The sequence below is a fragment of the Magallana gigas genome, chromosome 4 (genome assembly GCF_963853765.1).
Source record: "Magallana gigas chromosome 4, xbMagGiga1.1, whole genome shotgun sequence".
NCBI lineage: Eukaryota > Metazoa > Mollusca > Bivalvia > Ostreida > Ostreidae > Magallana > Magallana gigas.
This window is the reverse complement of record NC_088856.1, coordinates 49259561-49282118: the sequence shown is the minus strand read 5'-3', so window position 1 is coordinate 49282118 and position 22558 is coordinate 49259561. Positions and strand designations below refer to the sequence as shown.

Genomic DNA, 22558 nt, shown 5'->3' with positions numbered 1-22558 from the left:
CCACAATCCACCTTGGCAATGTAATGCTTTAGTCAAGCTAGCTATCTATAGCTAACTGGTAAATACAATGTTCATCACAAAAATCCTACCAGAGAGCTCGGTCTGCAAGCTTGAAAAAGTAGAAAGCTAATCACATGATTTTCCATTGGTCAAATGGGCGGTTTTAATACAGATTTCAAAATTTCAAATTTGGAACTTGTAATGTTTTGTCTCCTAGAATGTAACGTGGTAAATTCTCAGTTGGAAGTTTTTGAAACAATTTGAATTGCATTTATAATATTTTTGACGAACATTTTTCTGTAAAGTATCGTTTAGGTCCGTGTCCAACTGTTAATTAAATTAAGTTTAAGTAGATCAACTTGTTACATGATTACATGTTGAAGAACTGGTGCACTCGACGCCACCAAGGAGTGAAAATATTGACGTTAAATTGTTTCTTTGTCCATATATGCTCACAGTATTTCATTGCTTTATCTACCATAAATTAAGTTCTATCTTGCATGGGTTGTGCGCAAAACGATGCGATGCCAGAAGTGCTGATTATTTTCTCCTTCTTCAAAGCTGAGTACGTCAATTTCAAAGATTCGAATAAAAACACTATATAAATCAATATTATTGAATAGAATTGCCCGTATTAAATATTTAAACCTCCATATTTTACAAATGAAATACTTCGTAGCCACTAATGATTTGTAAGTTAAAACACCATGTACAAACGCACATACAGTGAAAGTAGGTCATCAAGATAGGCGCCACGTATTATTTTTGTGTCATTTATGAAAACGTTTGAATCTTACTGCATTTTTTTCGGCCAAAATCGTTCTCTTAGAATAGGAAATCGAAATTCTTAATGAAAACTATACCAAATTATGAATTATGGAGTATTTGATCGAAAACCCCACGTTGCGTATGGGGCTGAAAAACTTGTGGCGAAGGGGAAGGGAAACTCTTTTCAATATTTTAAATGTTAAACAAAAACCCACGTTTCCACCACTTAGATTTATTTTGAAAATATTTATCATTTATCATTTCTCTTCTCAATGTAAACAGGTTTGTCATTTATCGAAACGCTTCGCAAATATCTTTTTGATCTTTTACACAGTATTTTGACATTACGTCAATGTGTACAAACACTGTGCGTTACGGTTAAATGATCTCTATTCAAAATCACTGCGAATACCGCAAACAAGAATAAACCTGCTTTAAACGCTTTTGATTTAAAGGTCCTCCAGTTCTGCATACAAGCCCATCCTTCTAAACTACTTAAAGATATGTATTTTTAGCATGTGCTCGACTTGAAAATTACCCCCAAAAATTCACGTTTGGGGAAAAACATTTATACAAAACAGAGACAACATAGATACTAAAGAAGATTGAAGAAACGAATTTACGCATTTTATTTACTTTAATTGTACTTCAACTTGTCATATCCCTATTTCTATGTATACTTCAAATCATTTGCGGATAATTAGTGTATGCAGTTTTAAAGTAATCGTTTAATATTATATCATTGCAAGCTGTCACATTGATACAAACTCACATTAACAGAAATCCACCAAAGCCTGTCTTCCTCTTTTTGTTGGCATGCAGTTTACCGAAAATGAAAGAAGGCTTTCAATTAATTTCCCCATTATTGCTTATACGGTAGAAATCACTCATAGTTTACGAACATCATTTCCAATATGTTAAAATATAAAGATGTTAGCATTTCCTCTGGTGAAGACATTTCCTAGATTATTAGCAAATTTTATTCATAAATAGATATAAGTACCATTATATTATCTCATAAATATTCATGACACAATATCCTTGATTTACATTAAGGATAAATTAATTTTGATTATCTACAAAGTGTATTATAAAGCATTGCTTTTGTGGGTTTTTTCCTTGAAACGCTGATATTTTTATTTTTTGAGCATACAATACATAAATAGATAATAAATCCCGCCCCCATGAGAATGCATTATCCAGAACGAAGCAAGAAACAGTGGCCGGCGTGGCAGATAGCTATTGGCAGCTTGACAGAAAGGTGGATTGCAGAGGTTTGTTGATTGTTTAATACTGAACTAGATTCTGATAAATATAAGGTAAAATTACCAACTATTTGGCATAAATTATATTCCTAAATGAGATAGGTCTATTAGTAAACTACAAATTAAGTCAAACGAAATAAATCGGGTTTCTATCCTTAAGGTCATTATCAAGAACGTGATTGTTTTTTTCAGAATTTGTTTTAAAGCTCATTGAGGCTCGTTATGGACCCCTGGAGTTGGTGCCAAGACGTGTTACGATGTCATCTCTGTGAGACCCCGGGGACCCCTATGTACTGTGACATTTGTCACATACATCTGTGTAAAGCCTGTGTGGGGGAACATCTTTCTGATCAATCCAAAGAACACAAAGTGGTGCCATTTGAAAATAGGGGATCTTCTCCTATATGCCGAGAACATTCCAATAAACAATCTGAACTTCACTGTGAACAATGTGACGTTCCTATTTGTGTACAGTGTGTTTCCTCTGAAAAGCATCAAGGTCATAAATTTGTCGACATAAAGGAAACTCTTGAAAGCAAAAAAAAAGTCCTCGAGAGAGATCTACAAGAATTAGAGAAATCCATTTATCCTAAATATCAAGAGATTGTATCTAACATCCCAATTCAAAGAGCCGATTTCGAGAAAAACTCCCAAAAATTGACAACAGCTTTTAACAAACATAGAGAAGACATGCATAAAGAAATAGACGCTTTTATCGAGAAACTGGAATCAGATCTCAGTGCAATGAACTCCGAATACCTCGATGTACTAAATAATCAAGAAGATGAAATCAAGCGTAACATTTCTAAAATAGCACAGATCACTGCTGATATAAAGAAATCACTAAATTCCAATAATGCTAGCCTTGTCTTCCCTTACAAATCCAGGAATGCTGAATTCAGAAGATTGCCCCCTAAACTATTAGTTTCTTTACCAAGCTTTAACCCTCAGAAAATCAATAGTGAAAAGATTTCTCAGCTGTTTGGTTCTTTGTCGGCGTTATCTATTGACACAGAACATTATTCCACATTGGATTCTCCTGGTGCAGCGTTCTCGGCGTTATCTATCGACACAGAACATTATATCACATTGGATTTTCCTGGTGCAGAGTTCTCGGCGTTATCTATCGACACAGAACAGTATTCCACATTGGATCCTCCTACTGCAGAGTTCTCCCCTCCGGACAACCTGCTCATTGATGAACCACGGGTTATCACTAAAATAAAGACAAAGCATGGATTTTTTAATGAATTACCCGGTATATCCTGTCTGAACGATGACAAAATATGGGTTTGTGGTGGTTGCAAAAAAATGAGACTCTACAATCTCCGGGGACAACAATTGAAGACAATCGAAACCAAGTCAGGAAAAAAACCAAAAGACATAGCAGTGACAAGGAGTGGGGATCTGATTTATACTGATGAAAAAGAGAGAACCGTGAATATAGTGAAAAATACACATATAGAATCAGTGGTAAGACTACATGGCTGGAGACCTTGCTATGTCTGTATTACCCTCTCTGGTGAACTCCTGCTAGTCATGAACAGTGATGATAATAAAGAAACAAAAGTTGTGTGTTACTCTGGCTCCACAGAGAAACAAAGTATTCAGTTTAATGACAAAGGACAACCTCTCTATTCATCTGGTGGATATAGCAATAGTAAATACATCTGTGAGAACAGGAACCAAGATATCTGTGTGTCAGACAATGGAGCCGGTGCAGTAGTGGTGGTCAATCAGGCCGGGAAACTCCGGTTTATCTACACTGGTCCTCCTTCTACCAAGGGATCATTTAGTCCATATGGCATCGCAACAGACAGCCAGGGTCGGATCTTGACGTCAGACTGGTACAAAAAACGTATCCACATCCTTGACCAGGACGGACAGTTCCTCAGCTACATTGACAACTGTCATTTATGCGCTCCATGGGGTTTATGTGTGGACTCCAGAGACAACCTCTTTGTAGGCGAACTGGTTACAAGTGAAGTAATACAAATCCAATATAACACGTAAAAACATGTTGAATTTATACAACTACATGTACACTGTCAACAGTTTAAAGGTTTTAATTAGAGACAATGTGTACATAGTAATTGAGAATTAACCAATTACGTTAGGGGGTCAATATGAATCATAAATTTTATCAAACTGATTTTGTTTATGTATATATTTTATGCCGCCAAAATATGAAGGCAAACTGACTCTTTTATTTTAATGAATTTAAATCAGTTCTTGGATTATGTGGGAGTAAGTCATGTGATCAGGTCTAATATAGTCCAAAGGGCTTCATGGAACATTTGATCAGATGCATATGTAAATATATAGAATAAGATGTGTATATTTACAAAATATATCTGATTGTTGTGTAACTATTTTCTTACGGTTTTACTAAAGGTAACTCCGTACCTATAAAATTATGGGTTCAAAGTTAAAAAACTTAACTTTTTTTAACTTATTGGACTTGAATTTCATCAAAAAATAAATGAAATATATATGTATCCATACTATTTAAGATGTAAGGTAATAAAAACCAAAGGCTAAAATTATCATCTGAAAATCACACTTTTTCTTGTTTAAAAATTAATTAAAAGTGGATGGATACTTGTTTATATATTTAAATTTTATTGCTTACTATGCCAGAAAACTAAAATTAATATAAAAAAAAAGAAAAAATTGTTTACATTAGAAAAATTATAGCATTTAGATATATCACTTAGAGAAAAATAGAAAAGAGTTATTTCCCTTTGTCATTATTGAATTATGTTGAATATAAGGATGAAAAACGCTTATAAAATATCTCCAAGTAAACACTGATTTGAGTTTTTGATGTGCACCTATAATAACTTAGAAATTACAAATCTACTTGCAAGAATTTTATTGAATTCATGGTTTATGTAAAATGTATGACGGCACAGGAGGGTGGATTTACTAATAACAGTGTATGTCGTTTGATAATCATATTCTAATTCAGTGCACACAGTGTATTATCTCGTGCTGCATAGCAATTCAAAACATATATCACAGACAACGAACTTAGAAAATATTAGTTTATATATAATTTAATGTAAACATTACATATTGATTAACTGTTTTACATATTTATATGAAATCGCGTATTTATCAAATATTCACGTAATATTCTTATTCTTGATCAATACTTTATTGTATAATAACTTGAATCTGATCAGACAAGAAACATTATAATAAAAAATCATTTTTCCAGCAGTGTTGAATATGCTGATTTATTATACTTTCATGCAAATACTGAAATCTGGTCGGTTAAGACGCAGTTTATAATCTATTGTTCTATTAAGCCCCTTTCAAATTTGGCGCACGAGCACTTTGCAACACTTTGCGATCGAAATGTTTTGGCTTCGCAAGAGCTATCGAAAATTACGTTGCACAAGCGTATTCGCATGCAACCGAATGAGATCTAAATTATTGCAAAGCAACGCACGAACATTTGCACGAACACTGTACAACGTTTTGTGTACTTGCAAGAGTAATGCATGATTTTTGAAGATCGTATGATAAATATTAGCTGTTATGCGTGTGTTGTACGACCATGAGACTGTTACATAATGTAATCGCATGTAACCTTGCAACGTTTTACTATCATTGCAAGATTTTTTTGTAAATTTCAGTTTCCATGTTTGCTACAGGTTTAGTTTTGCCCCGTGATCTTTTTGCTTCTACTTACGGTTTTGCTTCGTCCTGTATTCGCTCCAGTAATACTGTGGTAAAAGAGAGATGATGTGAGACATTGTAATTCGCCTATTCTTAATCCGCTAACTGACAAAAAGAGTGAAATGAGCGAAAATAAAACGGGAGCGAATACTCCTTATACAGTTTACACTGTATACGCAAATCTGTTTCAGGTCACATTGATTTTGGCTGTTATTATTTTTGGTGATATCTTCTCTTACATTCAGCTTTGTCTACTAAAGAGCATGGGAAACGAGGGTATATATACCCCCTTTGACTCGCACGATGAAACGCATGATCGGTCGATCACCCCGCTTGTCCAATCGCATTGGTGCACATTCAATCGTCCGATCATCTGGTATTTCGTGCGATCCTATCGTATTATATTACATCACTCGCTTTCATTGAACAACAGTTGCATATAGACGCAAGATATATCTTAAGTTTCAACTTCCGTTTACATCGCAAAACGGTCGCTCTGATTTGTGCAGTTTTTGTACGAGTACTTTTTTATAATGATTATTTTGGCAACAGTTTACAAGCTACATCTGAATTAATTTTTTCAGTCGCACGAAAATTTTCTTGCTTCTGCTCGTGCGACAATTGTGAAAGGGGCTTTACCCTCAGCGGTAACAGCACACTTGGCATTAAGTAACACAACGAATTGTTACATGCGCGTAAATCATGCGTGTACAGTTCGCCGTAGAATTCAAACCATTCCTAAAGCCCCTGTCTGTTTTAATGTTGATTGGTCTAAAGCATTCCATGATAGTAGAGGGAAGACCATCGTAGGTAAATCGATCTTCCCCATGCAGCCTTATTGACAACCACCACAGCATTGGCTCCAAAATCTGAAACAAAGATATCTAGATTCCTGTTCTCACTTATGTATTTAGTTCCATCATATGAGAAGAGAGGTTGTCCTTTGTCGTCGTACTGAATACTTTGTTTCTCTGTGAAAGCAGAATAATGTACAATTTTTGTTTGCTTATTATCACTTTCAATAATGACCAGGAGATCTCCAGAGAAGGTATTACAGACACCGAAAGGTTTCCATCCATGTAAGCTGATCACTGTCTGTATCTGTGAGGGTTTTTTTTTAAAACGTTTATAGTTCCCTCCTTCTTATCTGTATAAACTAGTTCATTAATTTTTATCACTGCTATGTCCTCTGGCATGTTTCCGGTCTTGGTTTCGGTTGTCTTCAATAGTTCACTCCGGATGTTGTAGAGTCTCGTGATTTTGTCACTACCACAAATCCAGAAATCCTCATCGCCCACCAAGGATATACATCGTAACTGACTGAAAAACCCATACTCTGTCTTTATTTCGGTGAGAAATTTTGGTTCATCAGTGAGCGGTTTATCAAAGAGGTCGGACTCTGCACCTTGAGAATCCATTGTGGAATATTCTTCTGTTTCGATAAATAAAAACCAATCAGGTTATTAATTATAAATCACATTCAAATTAGAATTAGAAGTACATTGACTAGATCATGTACTTAATGATGATCTTTAACGATCTAAACCCGCTTTAGACCTTCTGATCATCATCACTTTCCTGCGTTTTCATCTTATTCCCTAATCATCTTTACAACTGAACCATTAATAATATATCAAAATATGACAATAGTGTTTTTCATCTGATACAAGTGTGACAGTAAGCAAAGCCTAGTAAAACAGCCATATCCGATTCTGAACAGAGTTCAAAGTGGTTAAACCTGTTATAAAATTATCACTGCTAAAAAATATTTAGAGTAACATTCGAACTACGCCCCCTTAACCAGTATTGGATAATGTACACGTAAAAAAAAGATATATACCATGATAGTTGCGGGGACCTTGTATGAAACCTTGTTTCGGGGTTTCAATTTTACCCCTTAATTATTATTATATATATATATATATATATATATATATATATATATATATATATATATATATATATATATATATATATATATATATATATATATATATTTACTTACTTCGGCTATGGGTATTGCTATTTGTAAATAAATAATAAAGGTTTACAGGAGATAGGTTTTTTTTCTATCTAAACAAAAACTGTCAGAAAATTTCATTTTAACAGTCATGCATTTGATTTGATGGTCTTCCTATATGAACTAATCTACAGAGTATTATTATCGACATGCAGCTGACTGTTAGCTTTCCCATTTAAAAATAATTTTAAATCTTGAATCCGGAATTATGAATTGACAGCCAGAAATCGCCATCCGGATGACAATTAAGAACCAGGACAACATTTATAAAAAAGACAACACAGATACATGGATGAAATAGGTGGCTGATTTATACAATATTAACAATTTCTTTCAGTAATGGCGACCAATTTGGGATCATGAACGTCTTTTATACTAGCAAGAGAACATCACTAGATATAATTCAGAAAGGGAATTTCCACAGATCATTTCCCAAGCTGAATATTCTCAAAAGGCCATACCATTTCAAATTAATTTAAAAACCTTTTTTCTTCAGTTTATGAATTTATTTTCAAGACGGTGGCACAGATTACTCAGGTGAAGTTCAAAATGAAGACATTCCCATCATCCACCTGAAAAGGGATTTTTGGTAGTCTGTTATTTTAAAGATTTAATCACGATTTAAACTATCCTTTAGAGAGTGACAATATAAGAAACAATTTTAATATTGATCAAAGTTGATCCAGTAGTGTCAAAAAAGACTTTTTGTCATGAAGCTTTACATATATTTTTTTTCATACTAAGTGATTAAAATCATTCAGTTGTTCTGCTAAATTGTCAAAATTCATCCATTGACAAAATTCCCTATGTGTTCACACAAGGTGCCAAACAGTTTCATCAGAATTCACTTGTTTAATTGATATAAATTTATCCTACCATTCATCTCGTGTGTTGCAGTGTTATTGATGTATAAAGGGTTATTTTCGCCCTTCTTTGGTTGTGAACGGTTTTGACACGTCTTTAATTTGCCCAGACAAAGTTGTGATTAAAGGGATATATATTTGAGACTTTGGAATTCACCCAGTCTTAAATTTCCCCACTGACAACGAGGGCGAAAATAAAATGGGGGCGAATATTTCGAATATTTCCCTGCATACAGTTAATACAATTTCTAAAGAGGACCATTTTTACAAAGATTGTTCCAAAGACAAAGGGGTGCTTTGAATTGCCTTTAAAATTGTAGTTACTTTGCATTTTAATGATTTCTTTCATTTAATATACTGTCACCTTACATTTCATGACAGCCAGAAAACCAAGATGCTGTTTTAGCAAAACATAACAATATTTGTACCTAAACGTTCTATTCACCAAAACATTTTCAAGCCACAATCTTTATATTACATGTAGCTCATCGCTATACATGTATTCCATTTATCAATAAATGTGTGGAGTTTTTCATTGGTTTCAGATAAAAATGTTCAGCTCAGGTGAGCTAAAAAGGAGTGCGCAGCGCCAAAAGAAATGTCCATTCTACGTTTGTCCATCTTCATCAATGATATAAAACTAAAAGTTACGATGTTGCCATCAGTTGTATGCACATTTTTGTGTCCGTCATTTTTTGACAAAAAATTTAAAAAACGATAGTGTTGGGTGGTTTTTGTAAAAAAGACATAAAATACTAAAAACACGATTTATAATTTATTCCTAATAATATATAAAAGCAGGGATTCTGGTGCAGCAACAGTGAACTCCCAGTGTGGCCATTGGTACCTGTAAAAGATGAAAAAAGAAGAAATAAGTAAAATTAAAAAGGAGAACAAGAGAAAAGGTTTAAATGTTATCATTCACCCCACTTGTCAGACTTGGTGTGAGGAGTAATCCTTGGCATAACTTTTTATTGCAGTACAAAATTTTCGTAGAATCTGACACATGTAGTGAAATATACAGGACTACTCAGTTCATTCGTAGAAGCTAAATTAAGAAGATTTTGTACACAGAAAGATAGACAGACGGAGAGAAAAATGGACAAAAATCCAAGACGAAAAGCTGAAAAAAACATTGTGTTTTGATCTTCCGGGGGGTGGGGGGCTAAAATCCGGACAATTCGTAAAAAGTGCTTGGTTCAAACTATTCCAGGTGTTCCTGTTGCTTTATTTAAGAAGGAGACCTAACTTAAAATTGCTAGAAGGTACATGTAGTATATGGTAGGTAAAATGTTCGCACACGTCCATTGAGTAAGAGGAAAAAGAAAATAAAAAACAATTGAGAAAAAGGGCATAATAATTCATTTTGAGATTGGATGTTTTGTCACCATCTTTAATTTTTCCTCTTCAAATCACTTTGTTTACTAACGTTAAAATTTGATATTTTTGATAAGTTTCAGAAATAATTTTTCTATGTTAGTTTTCTTGTTATTACATTGATACGCTGATATACGTATTATATAATATCCATATTAAGAGTCTTAATTATTAATTAAGCGAGGCGTATTATGTAGGTGTCAATATCAATTTTAACATTTAATATTACCAAAATTGCACAAAAATCCTCTTGATATTTAAACAAAAATCCACACATGTGGATCCAGAAAGGCATACTACTTATTTACGTCAAAGTACCACATGAGCTTGAAAATTAAGCCCGGGCCTTTTTTTTTAATAAACCATATCAAAAGTTATTTCATTTACTTTTGTTAACTTTTATTAATTATTCGTATAACGTTATTTCATGTTTTTCCTTCATTAAAAAAACTTAATTGGTATAACTGTAAGATTTTATTGTCCATAACCGTCCTGTTGTTTTGATAATGATTTGCTTGATGTTTTTTAAACAATTAAAGAAATTGAGACCTTAATTAATTAATTGGCTCATTCAGAAGCCAATCATATGATTATCACATATCTTTGAAGAATTTACATAACACGATCCTTTAATCTCTTAATTAGATATATACGGAGATTTCATAATTATAATTAATATGGTTATATTATGAGGTGAAATTTAAAATAATTACAAAATAATAACAGAACAATATAAAATAAAGTAACATTAAAAAAATTAAAGACAATGTATTAAATCAATTCACAAGTCTTCGTATATCGCTATCATCTCACAGTCAGTCAAAGGGTGGTATTGTTTTTATTAATTAATCTCTTCATAATGTTAAATTGGTCAGGATACAAAAATATTTAAATTTATTACATACTTAGTAATAAATACAGGTTTTTTGCATATGTGATACAGATGACATCACAAAATCCGTATCGGCCTCCGGGGCTGATACAGGTTATCAGCCCTCCAGGGCTGATACGGATCCGTATCACACCCCTTGCGGAACTCCTCTGCCTTTTTTGGCTACGGCATTTGTGCATGTTTACAGACGAAAAATAAAACATTTTCAGTTACAATCGACATTTTTAAGTGCAGTTGAAAACTTCAAATGCTAGCAAATGTTTTAAAGCAGTCAACTTTTAAACCTGATGAAATTCCGTTCTGTAGCTTCATGTTTGTTAAAACAAGAAGAACTCATATTTTTTATTAAATACATGTACATGTCCAGACTTTTTTCAAATGATATGAATAATCAATTTGTTCAAGTTGATGGGTTTTCTTTTTAAATTTATTACTAAGTATGTAATAAATATAATAATAGATACCCTTTTCCATTTCACAGCTTGTATCAGCCCTCGACCAATATCATCCCTCGGGCCTTCGGCCCTCGGGCTGATATTGGAGTCTCGGGCTGATACAAGCTGTGATATGGAAAAGGGTATGTATTATTCTCTATATATTAATCCTTTTTATTACATACTTAGTAATAAATACAGGTTTTTTGCACATGTGATACAGATGACATCACAAAATCCGTATCGGCCTCCGGGGCTGATACAGGTTATCAGCCCTCCAGGGCTGATACGGATCCGTATCACACCCCTTGCGGAACTCCTCTGCCTTTTTTCGCTTCAACATTTTTGCATGTTAACAGACGAAAAATAAAACATTTTCAGTTACAGTCGACATTTTTAAGTGCAGTTGAAAACTTCAAATGCTAGCAAATGTTTTAAAGCAGTCAACATTTAAAACCTGATGAAATTCCGTTCTGTAGCTTCATGTTTGTTAAAACAAGAAGAACTCATATTTTTATTAAATACATGTACATGTCCTGACTTTTTTCAAATGATATGAATAATCAATTTGTTCAAGTTGATGGGTTTTCTTTTTAAATTTATTACTAAGTATGTAATAAATATAATAATAGATACCCTTTTCCATATAACAGCTTGTATCAGCCCTCGACCAATATCAACCCTCAGGCCTTCGGCCCTCGGGTTGATATTAGAGTCTCGGGCTGATACAAGCTGTGATATGGAAAATGGTATCTATTATTCTCTATTTAAATTCATAGGGCGACCGGCGTCAAATGCGAACGCGTTTTAGGGCGAACGAACGGCCAATCCAACCCCCCCCCTCTCCCCCCCCAAAAAAAACCTATCAAAAACTCATATGATCTCGCACTATTACAAAACTGGAATAGTCAAATATATTACACCTTATTTTTCATCTCATAAAAGAAATCAGCTCCTGTCTGGGGCGGAAACGCACCAATGTCAAAGGGGAATTCCGGAATTATTTTTGTCTCAGCGATGTTTTGACGACCTAAATAAATCCACCCCTGCTATATATTTAAATTAATCACATGACGATCACAAAGGCCAACAAGACCAGGAAGAAAAATACCGTAATCGCCATTTTGGATATTTGTTGAGGTTTGTTTTTTTAATTAGTTAATTAATTACTATTTCATTTTTCAAAAAATTCAAAATGGAATAAATAATAAAATGCGTTAAGCAGTGTTAAGAAGGTCTTAATCAAGAAGCTCGAAATTTTGTATACGTGTGCACTTTCAACATGGAAATTATATTGACATTAATTGAATAATGATATGTATGATAAACTATTAGTGATCGATTTTTTTCTTTAGAATATCTGTTAAAATCACATTAAAGTGTCTGACCATGGACACGGATTACAGCCTTCAGGATGTGTTACGGTGTCATCTCTGTGAGACCCCGGGCCCCCCTATGTACTGTGCCATTTGTGACAAATATCTGTGTAAAGCCTGTGAGGTGGACCATTTATCTGATCAATCCAAAGAACACAAAGTGGTGCCATTTGAAAAGAGGGTATATACTCTTAAGTGTCAAAAGCATTCCTCAAAAATATGTGAACATTACTGTGAGCAATGTGAAATTCCTATTTGTGCAACATGTGATTCCTCTGAAGAACACCATGGCCATAAATTTATTGATATAGCTAAAACTATGGATAACAAGAAAGAAATCATTCAAAAAGATTTACAAGAACTAGAGAAATCCATTTATCTTAAATACCAAGAGATTGCTTCTATTATCCCAGTCCAGAAATCTGCTCTGAATGAAAACTCCCAGAAATTAACAACAGAAATCGACAAACATGGAGAAGACTTGCACAGAGAAATAGACACCATAATCATTAACATGAAATCTAACGTGGAGGATATGGACACCAAACACCTGGCCGTCTTAGACAAACAGGAAGATGAAATTAAACACACCATTTCTGAAATCACACAGACCATTGCTGAACTGAAGACATTACTGGACTCCAATGATGTCAGCCGTGTCTGTGCGTACAAATCCAAGAATGATGAATTCAGAAGATTGCCTCCAAAACACACAGTGTCATTACCAAGTTTTACCCCTCAGAAGATCAACAAAGAACAGCTTTATCAACAGTTTGGTTCTCTGTCAGCGTTATCTATCAAAACAGAAGAACATGGCTACACCATGGAATCTCCCGGTGCTGAGTCCTCTCCCCCGGACAGACCGCTCATTGATGTACCACGGATCATCACACAGATATACACCAAGTATGTAGGATTACGCAGTGTGTCCTGTCTGAGTGATGAAGAGATCATGTGGACGTGTGGTGGTGACAAAATCCTGAGACTGTACAACCTCAGTGGGAAACTAGTGAAGTCAGTCCAAACCAAGTCAGGGAACCGTCCACAGGACATAGCAGTGACAAGGAGTGGGGATCTAGTTTATACTGATTATGGTGATAGAACTGTGAACATAGTGAAGAATAAAAAGATAAAGGTAGTGATCAGACTACGGGGGTGGAGACCTCACAGTGTCTGTAGTACCTCCTTTGGTGACCTCCTGGTTGTTATGGACAGTGATGATGATAAACCATCAAAAGTTGTGTGTTACTCTGGATCCACAGAGAAACAAAGTATTCAGTACAACGACAAAGGACAACCTCTCTATTCATCTGGTGAGTACATTAAATACATCAGTGAGAACAGGAACCTAGATATCTGTGTGTCAGACTATGACGCCCGTGCAGTAGTGGTGGTCAATCAGGCCGGGAAACTCCGGTTTACTTACACTGGTCTTCCCTCTACTACCAAGGGATCATTTGATCCACTCGGCATCACAACAGACGGCCAGGGTCGGATCCTGACAGCAGACGGTAACAACCACCGTATCCACATCCTTGACCAGGACGGACAGTTCCTCCGCTACATTGACAACTGTCATTTACAGCATCCATGGGGTTTATGTGTGGACACCAGAGACAACCTCTTTGTGGCTGAGATAACAGGTAAAGTGAAGAAAATACAATATAACATATAAACAAACTGTGTTTATGATAATCAAACTATTTGTTTATTTATTTACATGTAACATTAGTGAAGGAAATCCATATTACAAATGAAACAAACCATGATTTGTAATAATCAAACGGTTCATGATATTGAATTATATTTAAATTAAGTTCTCAACTGACAACAGCTAAATGTTACATGTAAATAAATTAAATTTGTTTGATAACATGTTTACGTGTAAACAAACTGACTGTTTACATCTTGTATGTGAACAAACTATATATAACTTACTGTGTTTACATAATGTATGTCAACTAGCTGACTGATTGTTTTATTCATTGAATGTAAACTAACTGTGTTTATATATTGGGTAAGATTGTCAACAGACCATGCAAGAGTTGTTATTGAAACTTCAAACATTGCATATACCATCAAACTGTGTGTGTAATATTATTATATCCAATATATGTTAAATCTAAATGCAATACAATGTATACTGTTTATGTGTGTATATTAAATAATCAATGTAAATAAACTGTATAATTATGAAGTGTGGTTGATTACATCAATAACATAGACTCTTGACATTACATACATTTTTTTCTCAGAGGTAGAAAGTTCTCTTAACTTTACACTGCTATATAAAAGTACATCATCTCATAGTTAGGAAAACCATCTATCACTGAGAGGAAATATTTAAATTATCAGGTGCTTAATCAGGCCTCATGCAATTAAACAATGAAATGCTTTCATGTGTCATATTGATAATGAAGACAGTGAGAATTGCAGACAAAATATATAACTCTCAATTGCCTTAGCTGGTTTTGTGAAATTGATCATTATTGTCGATCAGCACATTTCACAGAAGTAAAAGCCAATTCTTCCATATATTAAGGTTACCATGGTTACTATAACTACTTGAAAGTCTGAGGTCAGCCCGTGTAAGTCCGTATCTATGAAAGTTTGGATTATTTTGTAATTGATGGTAACCTAGCAACATAGATAGGACGGACTGACATCAGAATTACAAATAGATATTGTATATGACCATATCTATGGAAAAATTGATTGTAACTTCTATGCAATGTACTAATTGAGAAAAACTGATAACTTGCATACTTGCTTTTAATGAATAATTAAGATTTAGAGAGAAATTAAGAGAGAGAGAGAGAGAGATGTAAATATAAATAATACAAGAGGCCCATGGGCCACATTGCTCACCTGAGAAAAAAATAGCCAAAACAAAATCAGCTTTGTGGACTCATATACAAAATATTTGGACAATTTATTAGAAGTGGTCCAGTATAAAATACCTTAAATTTTGACCCCCATTGTGGCCCCCACCCTACCAAAAGGTTCTTGATTTGAAGAACCTTGAATCTACTATATCTGAAGATGCTTCCACATAAGTTAAAGCTTTTCTGGCCAATTTGGTTTCTGAGAAGAAGATTTTCTAAGACTTTTTTCTATGTATAATCCTAAGTAATGTGACCCTACCCTAACCTGGGGGATCATGATTTGAAGAAACGTAAATCTACACTACCTGAGGATGCTTCCACAGAAGTTACAGCTATTCTAGCCAAACATATTTTGGAGATTTTATTATATATGTAATTGATAAAATCAAATTTTCCGGGGGGTTGGGGTTGAGATCCGGACCCTCTCCCCCCCTTTACTGAATGTGTGAAGTTGTTAATATTGAATTTTCCGGGGGGGGGGGGGCGTATCCCCGCTCCCCCTCTAGATCCATACTGTATGAGCAAGGAGTGTCGCATAATGAAATAAGAATATTACTGTGATCCACGGTAAACAGACAGCTGGTAAGTGACAGGAGTCTGGAAGTGCATATGTATACATTATGGCGGACATTACATTTTATGTGGACTATATAATGATTAGGCATAGCCAGCACTGGTAAACATATATGTCACATATACACATTAAAATATTTATAAACATTCATAGTAAGCACAATGTCCTAGCGCATGCGTACCAATAATATCATGGATTAATCGGAAAGCCTGCGAGTACTGTGCTTGCATCAACTTCTAAGTAATAGACCGAGACTTACTGAATGCTATAAATGAGAAGGCGAAAGTGCGAAGTTGCAAAGGCGAGAGTGCAAAGTTGTGAAGGCGAAGGAGCGATAGTAGTATCGCTCCTTCGCCTTCACACTTTCGCCATCGCATCTTCGCCGTCGCATCTTTGCACTCTCGCTCCTTCGCCGTCGCACTCTCGCCTTCGCAACTTCGCACTCTCGCATCTTCGACATAAAGTGCGAAGGTCGAAGTGGCCCCATTGGAACACCATAATTTTCCAGGGGGGGGGGGGGGGGGGGTCCTCCTCTAGATCCATACATGAGCAAGGAGTGTCGTCGCATAATGAAATTTATGTAACAGTGTTTGATCCACGGTAAACAGACAGGAGTCTGAAAGTGCATATGTGCATGTTTACATTATGGCGGACATCACATTTTATATGGAGTATATAATGATTAGGCATAGCCAGCACTGGTAAACATATATGTCACATATGTCACATATTAACATTAAAATATTTATAAACATTCATAATAAGCACAATGGCCTGACCGAGACTTTCTGAATGCTATCAGAAAAGGCGAAGGCGAAAGTGTGAAGTTGCGAAGGCGCGATAGTAGTATCACTCCTTCGCACTTTTGCCATCGCATCTTTGGACTTTCGCCGTCGCACTTTCACCTTTGCAACTTCGCACTCTCGCATCTTCGACCTAAAGGCGAAAGTGCGAAGGTCGAAGTGGCCCTATCGGAACACCATACAGACACGCTGATGGTGTGTATAGCGTGTCTAAAGTTGTCCACTTATGGTGAGTTCCTAGCTAGGGCTTATCGACTTTCGGTCGAAAAAACCTATTGTTTTCGTTCTGTTTTATTAGGGCTTTTCGACTTTCGGTCGAAAAGACCTATTGTTATTCTGATGTTTTATTATTAGGGCTTTTCGACTTTCGGTCGAAAAGACCTATTGTTTTTGTCTTTTTTTATTAGGGCTTTTCGACTTTCGGTCGAAAAGACCTATTGTTTTTGTCTTTTTTTATTATTAGGGCTTTTCGACTTTCGGTCGAAAAGACCTATTGTTTTTGTCTTTTTTTATTATTAGGGCTTTTCGACTTTCGGTCGAAAAGACCTATTGTTTTTGTGTTTTTTTATTATTATTATTATTATTAGGGTTTTTCGACTTTCGGTCGAAAAGACCTATTGTTTTTGTGTTTTTTTATTATTATTATTATTATTATTATTATTATTTTTCTCGACAGATTTCTGTCAGCGATTTTTTGAAAACTGGAAGATATATCGATACAATTTTTCAACGGTCTTATAGCAAATTTTCCACTCTATGAAATGTAAGGTTTCAGATTTCCGGTTCCGGTACTTCCGGTTTTTACAAGGAAAATAGCAATAATTGATTGAAACTCAATATTTTGATTATTTTTCAATTCAGAACGTTCAAACTTTAGAATTACATTTATCATAACTAGTTGTACAAAATTGTAAGCGTAGGCAACTTTCTATATCTTACCGTTTTTGAGATATAAAGCCCTAAACTTCAGAAAAGGGGGGATGAAAAAACAAAAAAATTCAAATGACATTTAAAAGGTTAAATGACGCCTGAATATTATTAAGATTGAAGTTATTAACATACATTCCGAGTTTTGTAAAAATATGTTGACTACTTCCGGTTTTATAGGTCGGTGAAATCGTCTATGGGAGTTTCAATGTTAAACTAAAATCACGCGTCATTCGTTTTCTCAAAAAGTTTCCATTTAAATATTACAATATTTTATCTGTATATTTAGACACACACTTCGCAGACCGGAAAAAGTTTTGGGTACACAATTCTTAAAAATAAGGGGTCTACAGGGGCCATCGTGCAAAACAGCCTTTCAACTGTAACTTTTTTATTTTTCATCCGATATTTAAAATCTTTTCGGCTTATAGTTGAGAGTAGAGAGTACAATTTAAAAAATATGGTCCGGGGGGCCACTTTTTGACTCCTTAAAGGGTTTTTGTAGGCCCAAAGATCACATCTTGTTTAAATTTCAAAATTATTTTTTGGAAGAGTTATCTCGCTTTGCTACAAGAATGTAGAGCATAAACACTCTTGGCATACCAAGTTTTGCGTCCCAGGAATGAATACTTACTTTGGAATGATTTTTTTGAAAATATTCTTCTGAAAATTAGAAGTGTAGCTACTTTTTAAATTCTGGAGTTATCTTTCTTTTCACACTGCAGTACTCATAAACTCCTATCTAAGCAACTGGTTATACCGAGGCGTTTAGAAAATTTGGAAATAGATTAGAGATATTTTTGTTTCCACACTTTAAATTAAAAAGGGAAACTGGGGCTGTCGAAAAGCCCTTACTTTTTGTTGAAGACAAAAAAAGTTCTAGTTATTATTATTATTTTTCTCGACAGATTTCTGTCAGCGATTTTTTGAAAACTGGAAGATATATCGATACAATTTTTCAACGGTCTTATAGCAAATTTTCCACTCTATGAAATGTAAGGTTTCAGATTTCCGGTTCCGGTACTTCCGGTTTTTACAAGGAAAATAGCAATAATTGATTGAAACTCAATATTTTGATTATTTTTCAATTCAGAACGTTCAAACTTTAGAATTACATTTATCATAACTAGTTGTACAAAATTGTAAGCGTAGGCAACTTTCTATATCTTACCGTTTTTGAGATATAAAGCCCTAAACTTCAGAAAAGGGGGGATGAAAAAACAAAAAAATTCAAATGACATTTAAAAGGTTAAATGACGCCTGAATATTATTAAGATTGAAGTTATTAACATACATTCCGAGTTTTGTAAAAATATGTTGACTACTTCCGGTTTTATAGGTCGGTGAAATCGTCTATGGGAGTTTCAATGTTAAACTAAAATCACGCGTCATTCGTTTTCTCAAAAAGTTTCCATTTAAATATTACAATATTTTATCTGTATATTTAGACACACACTTCGCAGACCGGAAAAAGTTTTGGGTACACAATTCTTAAAAATAAGGGGTCTACAGGGGCCATCGTGCAAAACAGCCTTTCAACTGTAACTTTTTTATTTTTCATCCGATATTTAAAATCTTTTCGGCTTATAGTTGAGAGTAGAGAGTACATTTTAAAAAATATGGTCCGGGGGGCCACTTTTTGACTCCTTAAAGGGGTTTTGTAGGCCCAAAGATCACATCTTGTTTAAATTTCAAAATTATTTTTTGGAAGAGTTATCTCGCTTTGCTACAAGAATGTAGAGCATAAACACTCTTGGCATACCAAGTTTTGCGTCCCAGGAATGAATACTTACTTTGGAATGATTTTTTTGAAAATATTCTTCTGAAAATTAGAAGTGTAGCTACTTTTTAAATTCTGGAGTTATCTTTCTTTTCACACTGCAGTACTCATAAACTCCTATCTAAGCAACTGGTTATACCGAGGCGTTTAGAAAATTTGGAAATAGATTAGAGATATTTTTGTTTCCACACTTTAAATTAAAAAGGGAAACTGGGGCTGTCGAAAAGCCCTTACTTTTTGTTGAAGACAAAAAAAGTTCTAGTTATTAGGGCTTTTCGACTTTCGGTCGAAAAGACCTATTGTTTTTGTCTTTTTTTATTATTATTAGGGCTTTTCGACTTTCGGTCGAAAAGACCTATTGTTTTTGTCTTTTTTTATTATTAGGGCTTTTCGACTTTCAGTCGAAAAGACCTATTGTTTTCGTCTTTTTTTATTATTATTCTCGACAGAATTTGTGTCAGCGATTTTTTGAAAACGGAAAGACATATTGAAACAATTATGCAACTGTCTTGAAGCAATTGTTGAAGACACGCGTATGTAAGGTTTTGAACTTTCGGTTTCGTTACTTCCGGTTTTTACAAGGATATCACTAAAAATTGAATGAAACGCAATATCTTACTCACTTTTTGAGTTAGAGCATTCAAATTTTAGAATAAGATGTATCTTGTCAAGTTGTACAAATTTGTTAGCTGTTATATTTTTCTATATCTTATCGTTTTTAAGATATTTGACCTCAAACTTGAGAAAAGGGAGGATTAAAAAAACCAAAAAAATCAAATGACCTTAGAAATTTAAGAAGACGCCTTCATATTGTTAGTGTAGTAGTAGTTAACATACATTTTAAGTCTTAACAAAAAATATGTAGTACTTCCGGTTTTATGGGTTGATGAAAATTGTCTATAGGAGTTTCAATGTTAAATTGAAATCACGCGTTCCACGTTTTCTCAAAAAGTTTTCAAGTTAACATTACAATATTTCACTAGTATTATGACACAAACAATGCGCAGACCGGAAAAGGTTTTGGGTACATAATATTGAAACATTAGGGATCTGCAGGGGTTAACGTTGAAAACAGCCATTTTGCTGTAACTTTTTTATTTCTCTTCCGATTTTCAAAATCTTTTCAGTCAATTGTTTGGAATAAAGAGTACAATCTTAAAATTATGGTCCGAGGGGCCACTTTTTGACTCCTTATTGGGTGTTGAAAGGCCTAAAGATAACAACTTGTTTAAATTAAAAAATTTTTTTTAGAAAGAGTTATCACGCTTTGCTGTAAGAATGTAGAGCATGAATACTGTAGGCACACCAAGTTTTGTGTCCGAGGAATGAATACTTATTTCAATATGATTTTTTGAAAATATTCCTCTGGAAATTAGAATTGTAGCTACCTGTAAAGTTCTGGAGTTATCTTTCTTTTGACATTGCACTACTCATAAATTCCTATCTAAGCAACTGGTTATACCAAGGTGTTCAGAAAATTTGGAAATAGATTACAGATAATTTTTTGACATTTTAAATAAAAAGGGAAACTGGGGCTGTCGAAAAGCCCTTACTTTTTGTTGAAGACAAAAAAAGTTCTAGTTATTAGGGCTTTTCGACTTTCGGTCGAAAAGACCTATTGTTTTTGTCTTTTTTTATTATTATTATTATTAGGGCTTTTCGACTTTCGGTCGAAAAGACCTATTGTTTTTGTCTTTTTTTATTATTAGGGCTTTTCGACTTTCGGTCGAAAAGACCTATTGTTTTTGTCTTTTTTTATTATTATTATTATTATTATTTTTCTCGACAGATTTCTGTCAGCGATTTTTTGAAAACTGGAAGGTATATTGATACAATTTTTGGACGGTCTTACAGCAAATCTATCAATCTATGGAATGTAAGGTTTTTAATTTCCGGTTCCGGTACTTCCGGTTTATACAAGGAAAAATGTAAAAATTGATTAAAACGCGATACTTTGTTTAGTTTTTAAATTAGAATGTTCACATTTTAGAATTAGATGCATCTTGTCTTTTTGTACAAAATTGTCAGCGTAGACATCTTTCTATATCTTACCGTTTTTGAGATATAAAGTCCTAAACTTTAGAAAAGGGGGGATGAGAAAGCAAAACAATTTAAATGACCTTTAAAAAATTATTTAACGCCTAAATATTATTAACATAGATGGAATTAACATGTATTCTAAGTTTCATTAAAATATATTGAATACTTCCGGTTTTATAGGTCAATGAAAATCGCCTATGGGAGTTTCAATGTTAAACAAAAATCACGCGTGGTTCGTTTTCTCAAAAGGTTTTCAAGTAATTGCTACAATATTTCATCTTTATAATGACACACACAATCCGCAGACCTGAAAAAGTTTTGGGTAGACAACTCGAAAAAATTAGGGATCTGCAGGGGCCAACGTGCAAAACAGCCTTTTAGCTGTAACTTTTTTACATTTCATCCGATTTTAAAAATCTTTTCAGTTTATTGTTTAGAATAAAGAGTACAATTTTAAAATTATGGTCCGAGGGGCCTTTTTTTGAGTCCTTATAGGGGTTTGAAGGACCTAAAGATCAGAATTTGTTCAAATTTCAAAATTTTTTTTTAGAAAGAGTTGTCTCGCTTTGTTGTAAGAATAATGAGCATTAATACTGTAGGCATACTAAATTTGGTGTCCAGGGAATAAATATTTACTTCATTATGATTTTTTGAAAATATTTTTCTGGAAATTAAAAGTGTAGCTACCTGTAAAGTTCTGGAGTTATCTTTCTTTTCACATTGCACTACTCCTAAGTTGCTATCTAAGCAACTTGGGATACCAAGGCGTTTAGAACACTTGGAAATAAACTAGAGAATATGTTTTTAAACATTTAATTAAAAGGGGATAATGGGGCTGTCGAAAAGCCCTTACTTTTTGTTGAAGAC

At 34.2% G+C, this 22558-nt stretch overlaps 2 protein-coding genes across 3 annotated transcripts; both read left to right on the top strand.

The window, feature by feature from the left end:
* Positions 1–1926: 1926 nt before the first annotated feature.
* Positions 1927–5175, top strand: LOC136274882 (tripartite motif-containing protein 3-like). 2 transcript variants are annotated; one of them, XM_066082684.1, is made up of 2 exons: positions 1927–2042; positions 2226–5175. In XM_066082684.1, the coding sequence occupies exon 2, from the start codon at positions 2256–2258 to the stop codon at positions 4044–4046; it is 1791 nt and encodes a 596-aa protein (XP_065938756.1). In that variant the 5' UTR covers positions 1927–2042; positions 2226–2255; the 3' UTR covers positions 4047–5175. The 2 variants fall into 2 exon arrangements, with proteins under 2 accessions (XP_065938756.1, XP_065938757.1); XM_066082685.1 differs by having other exon boundaries at positions 1980–2087.
* Positions 5176–12695: 7520 nt separating this feature from the next.
* LOC136275099 (E3 ubiquitin-protein ligase arc-1-like) lies at positions 12696–14943 on the top strand. The gene is made up of 3 exons (XM_066083408.1): positions 12696–13453; positions 13544–13817; positions 14938–14943. Exons 1-3 carry the CDS (start codon positions 12696–12698, stop codon positions 14941–14943), a joined length of 1038 nt encoding a protein of 345 aa, XP_065939480.1.
* The last annotated feature ends 7615 nt before the right edge of the window (positions 14944–22558 follow it).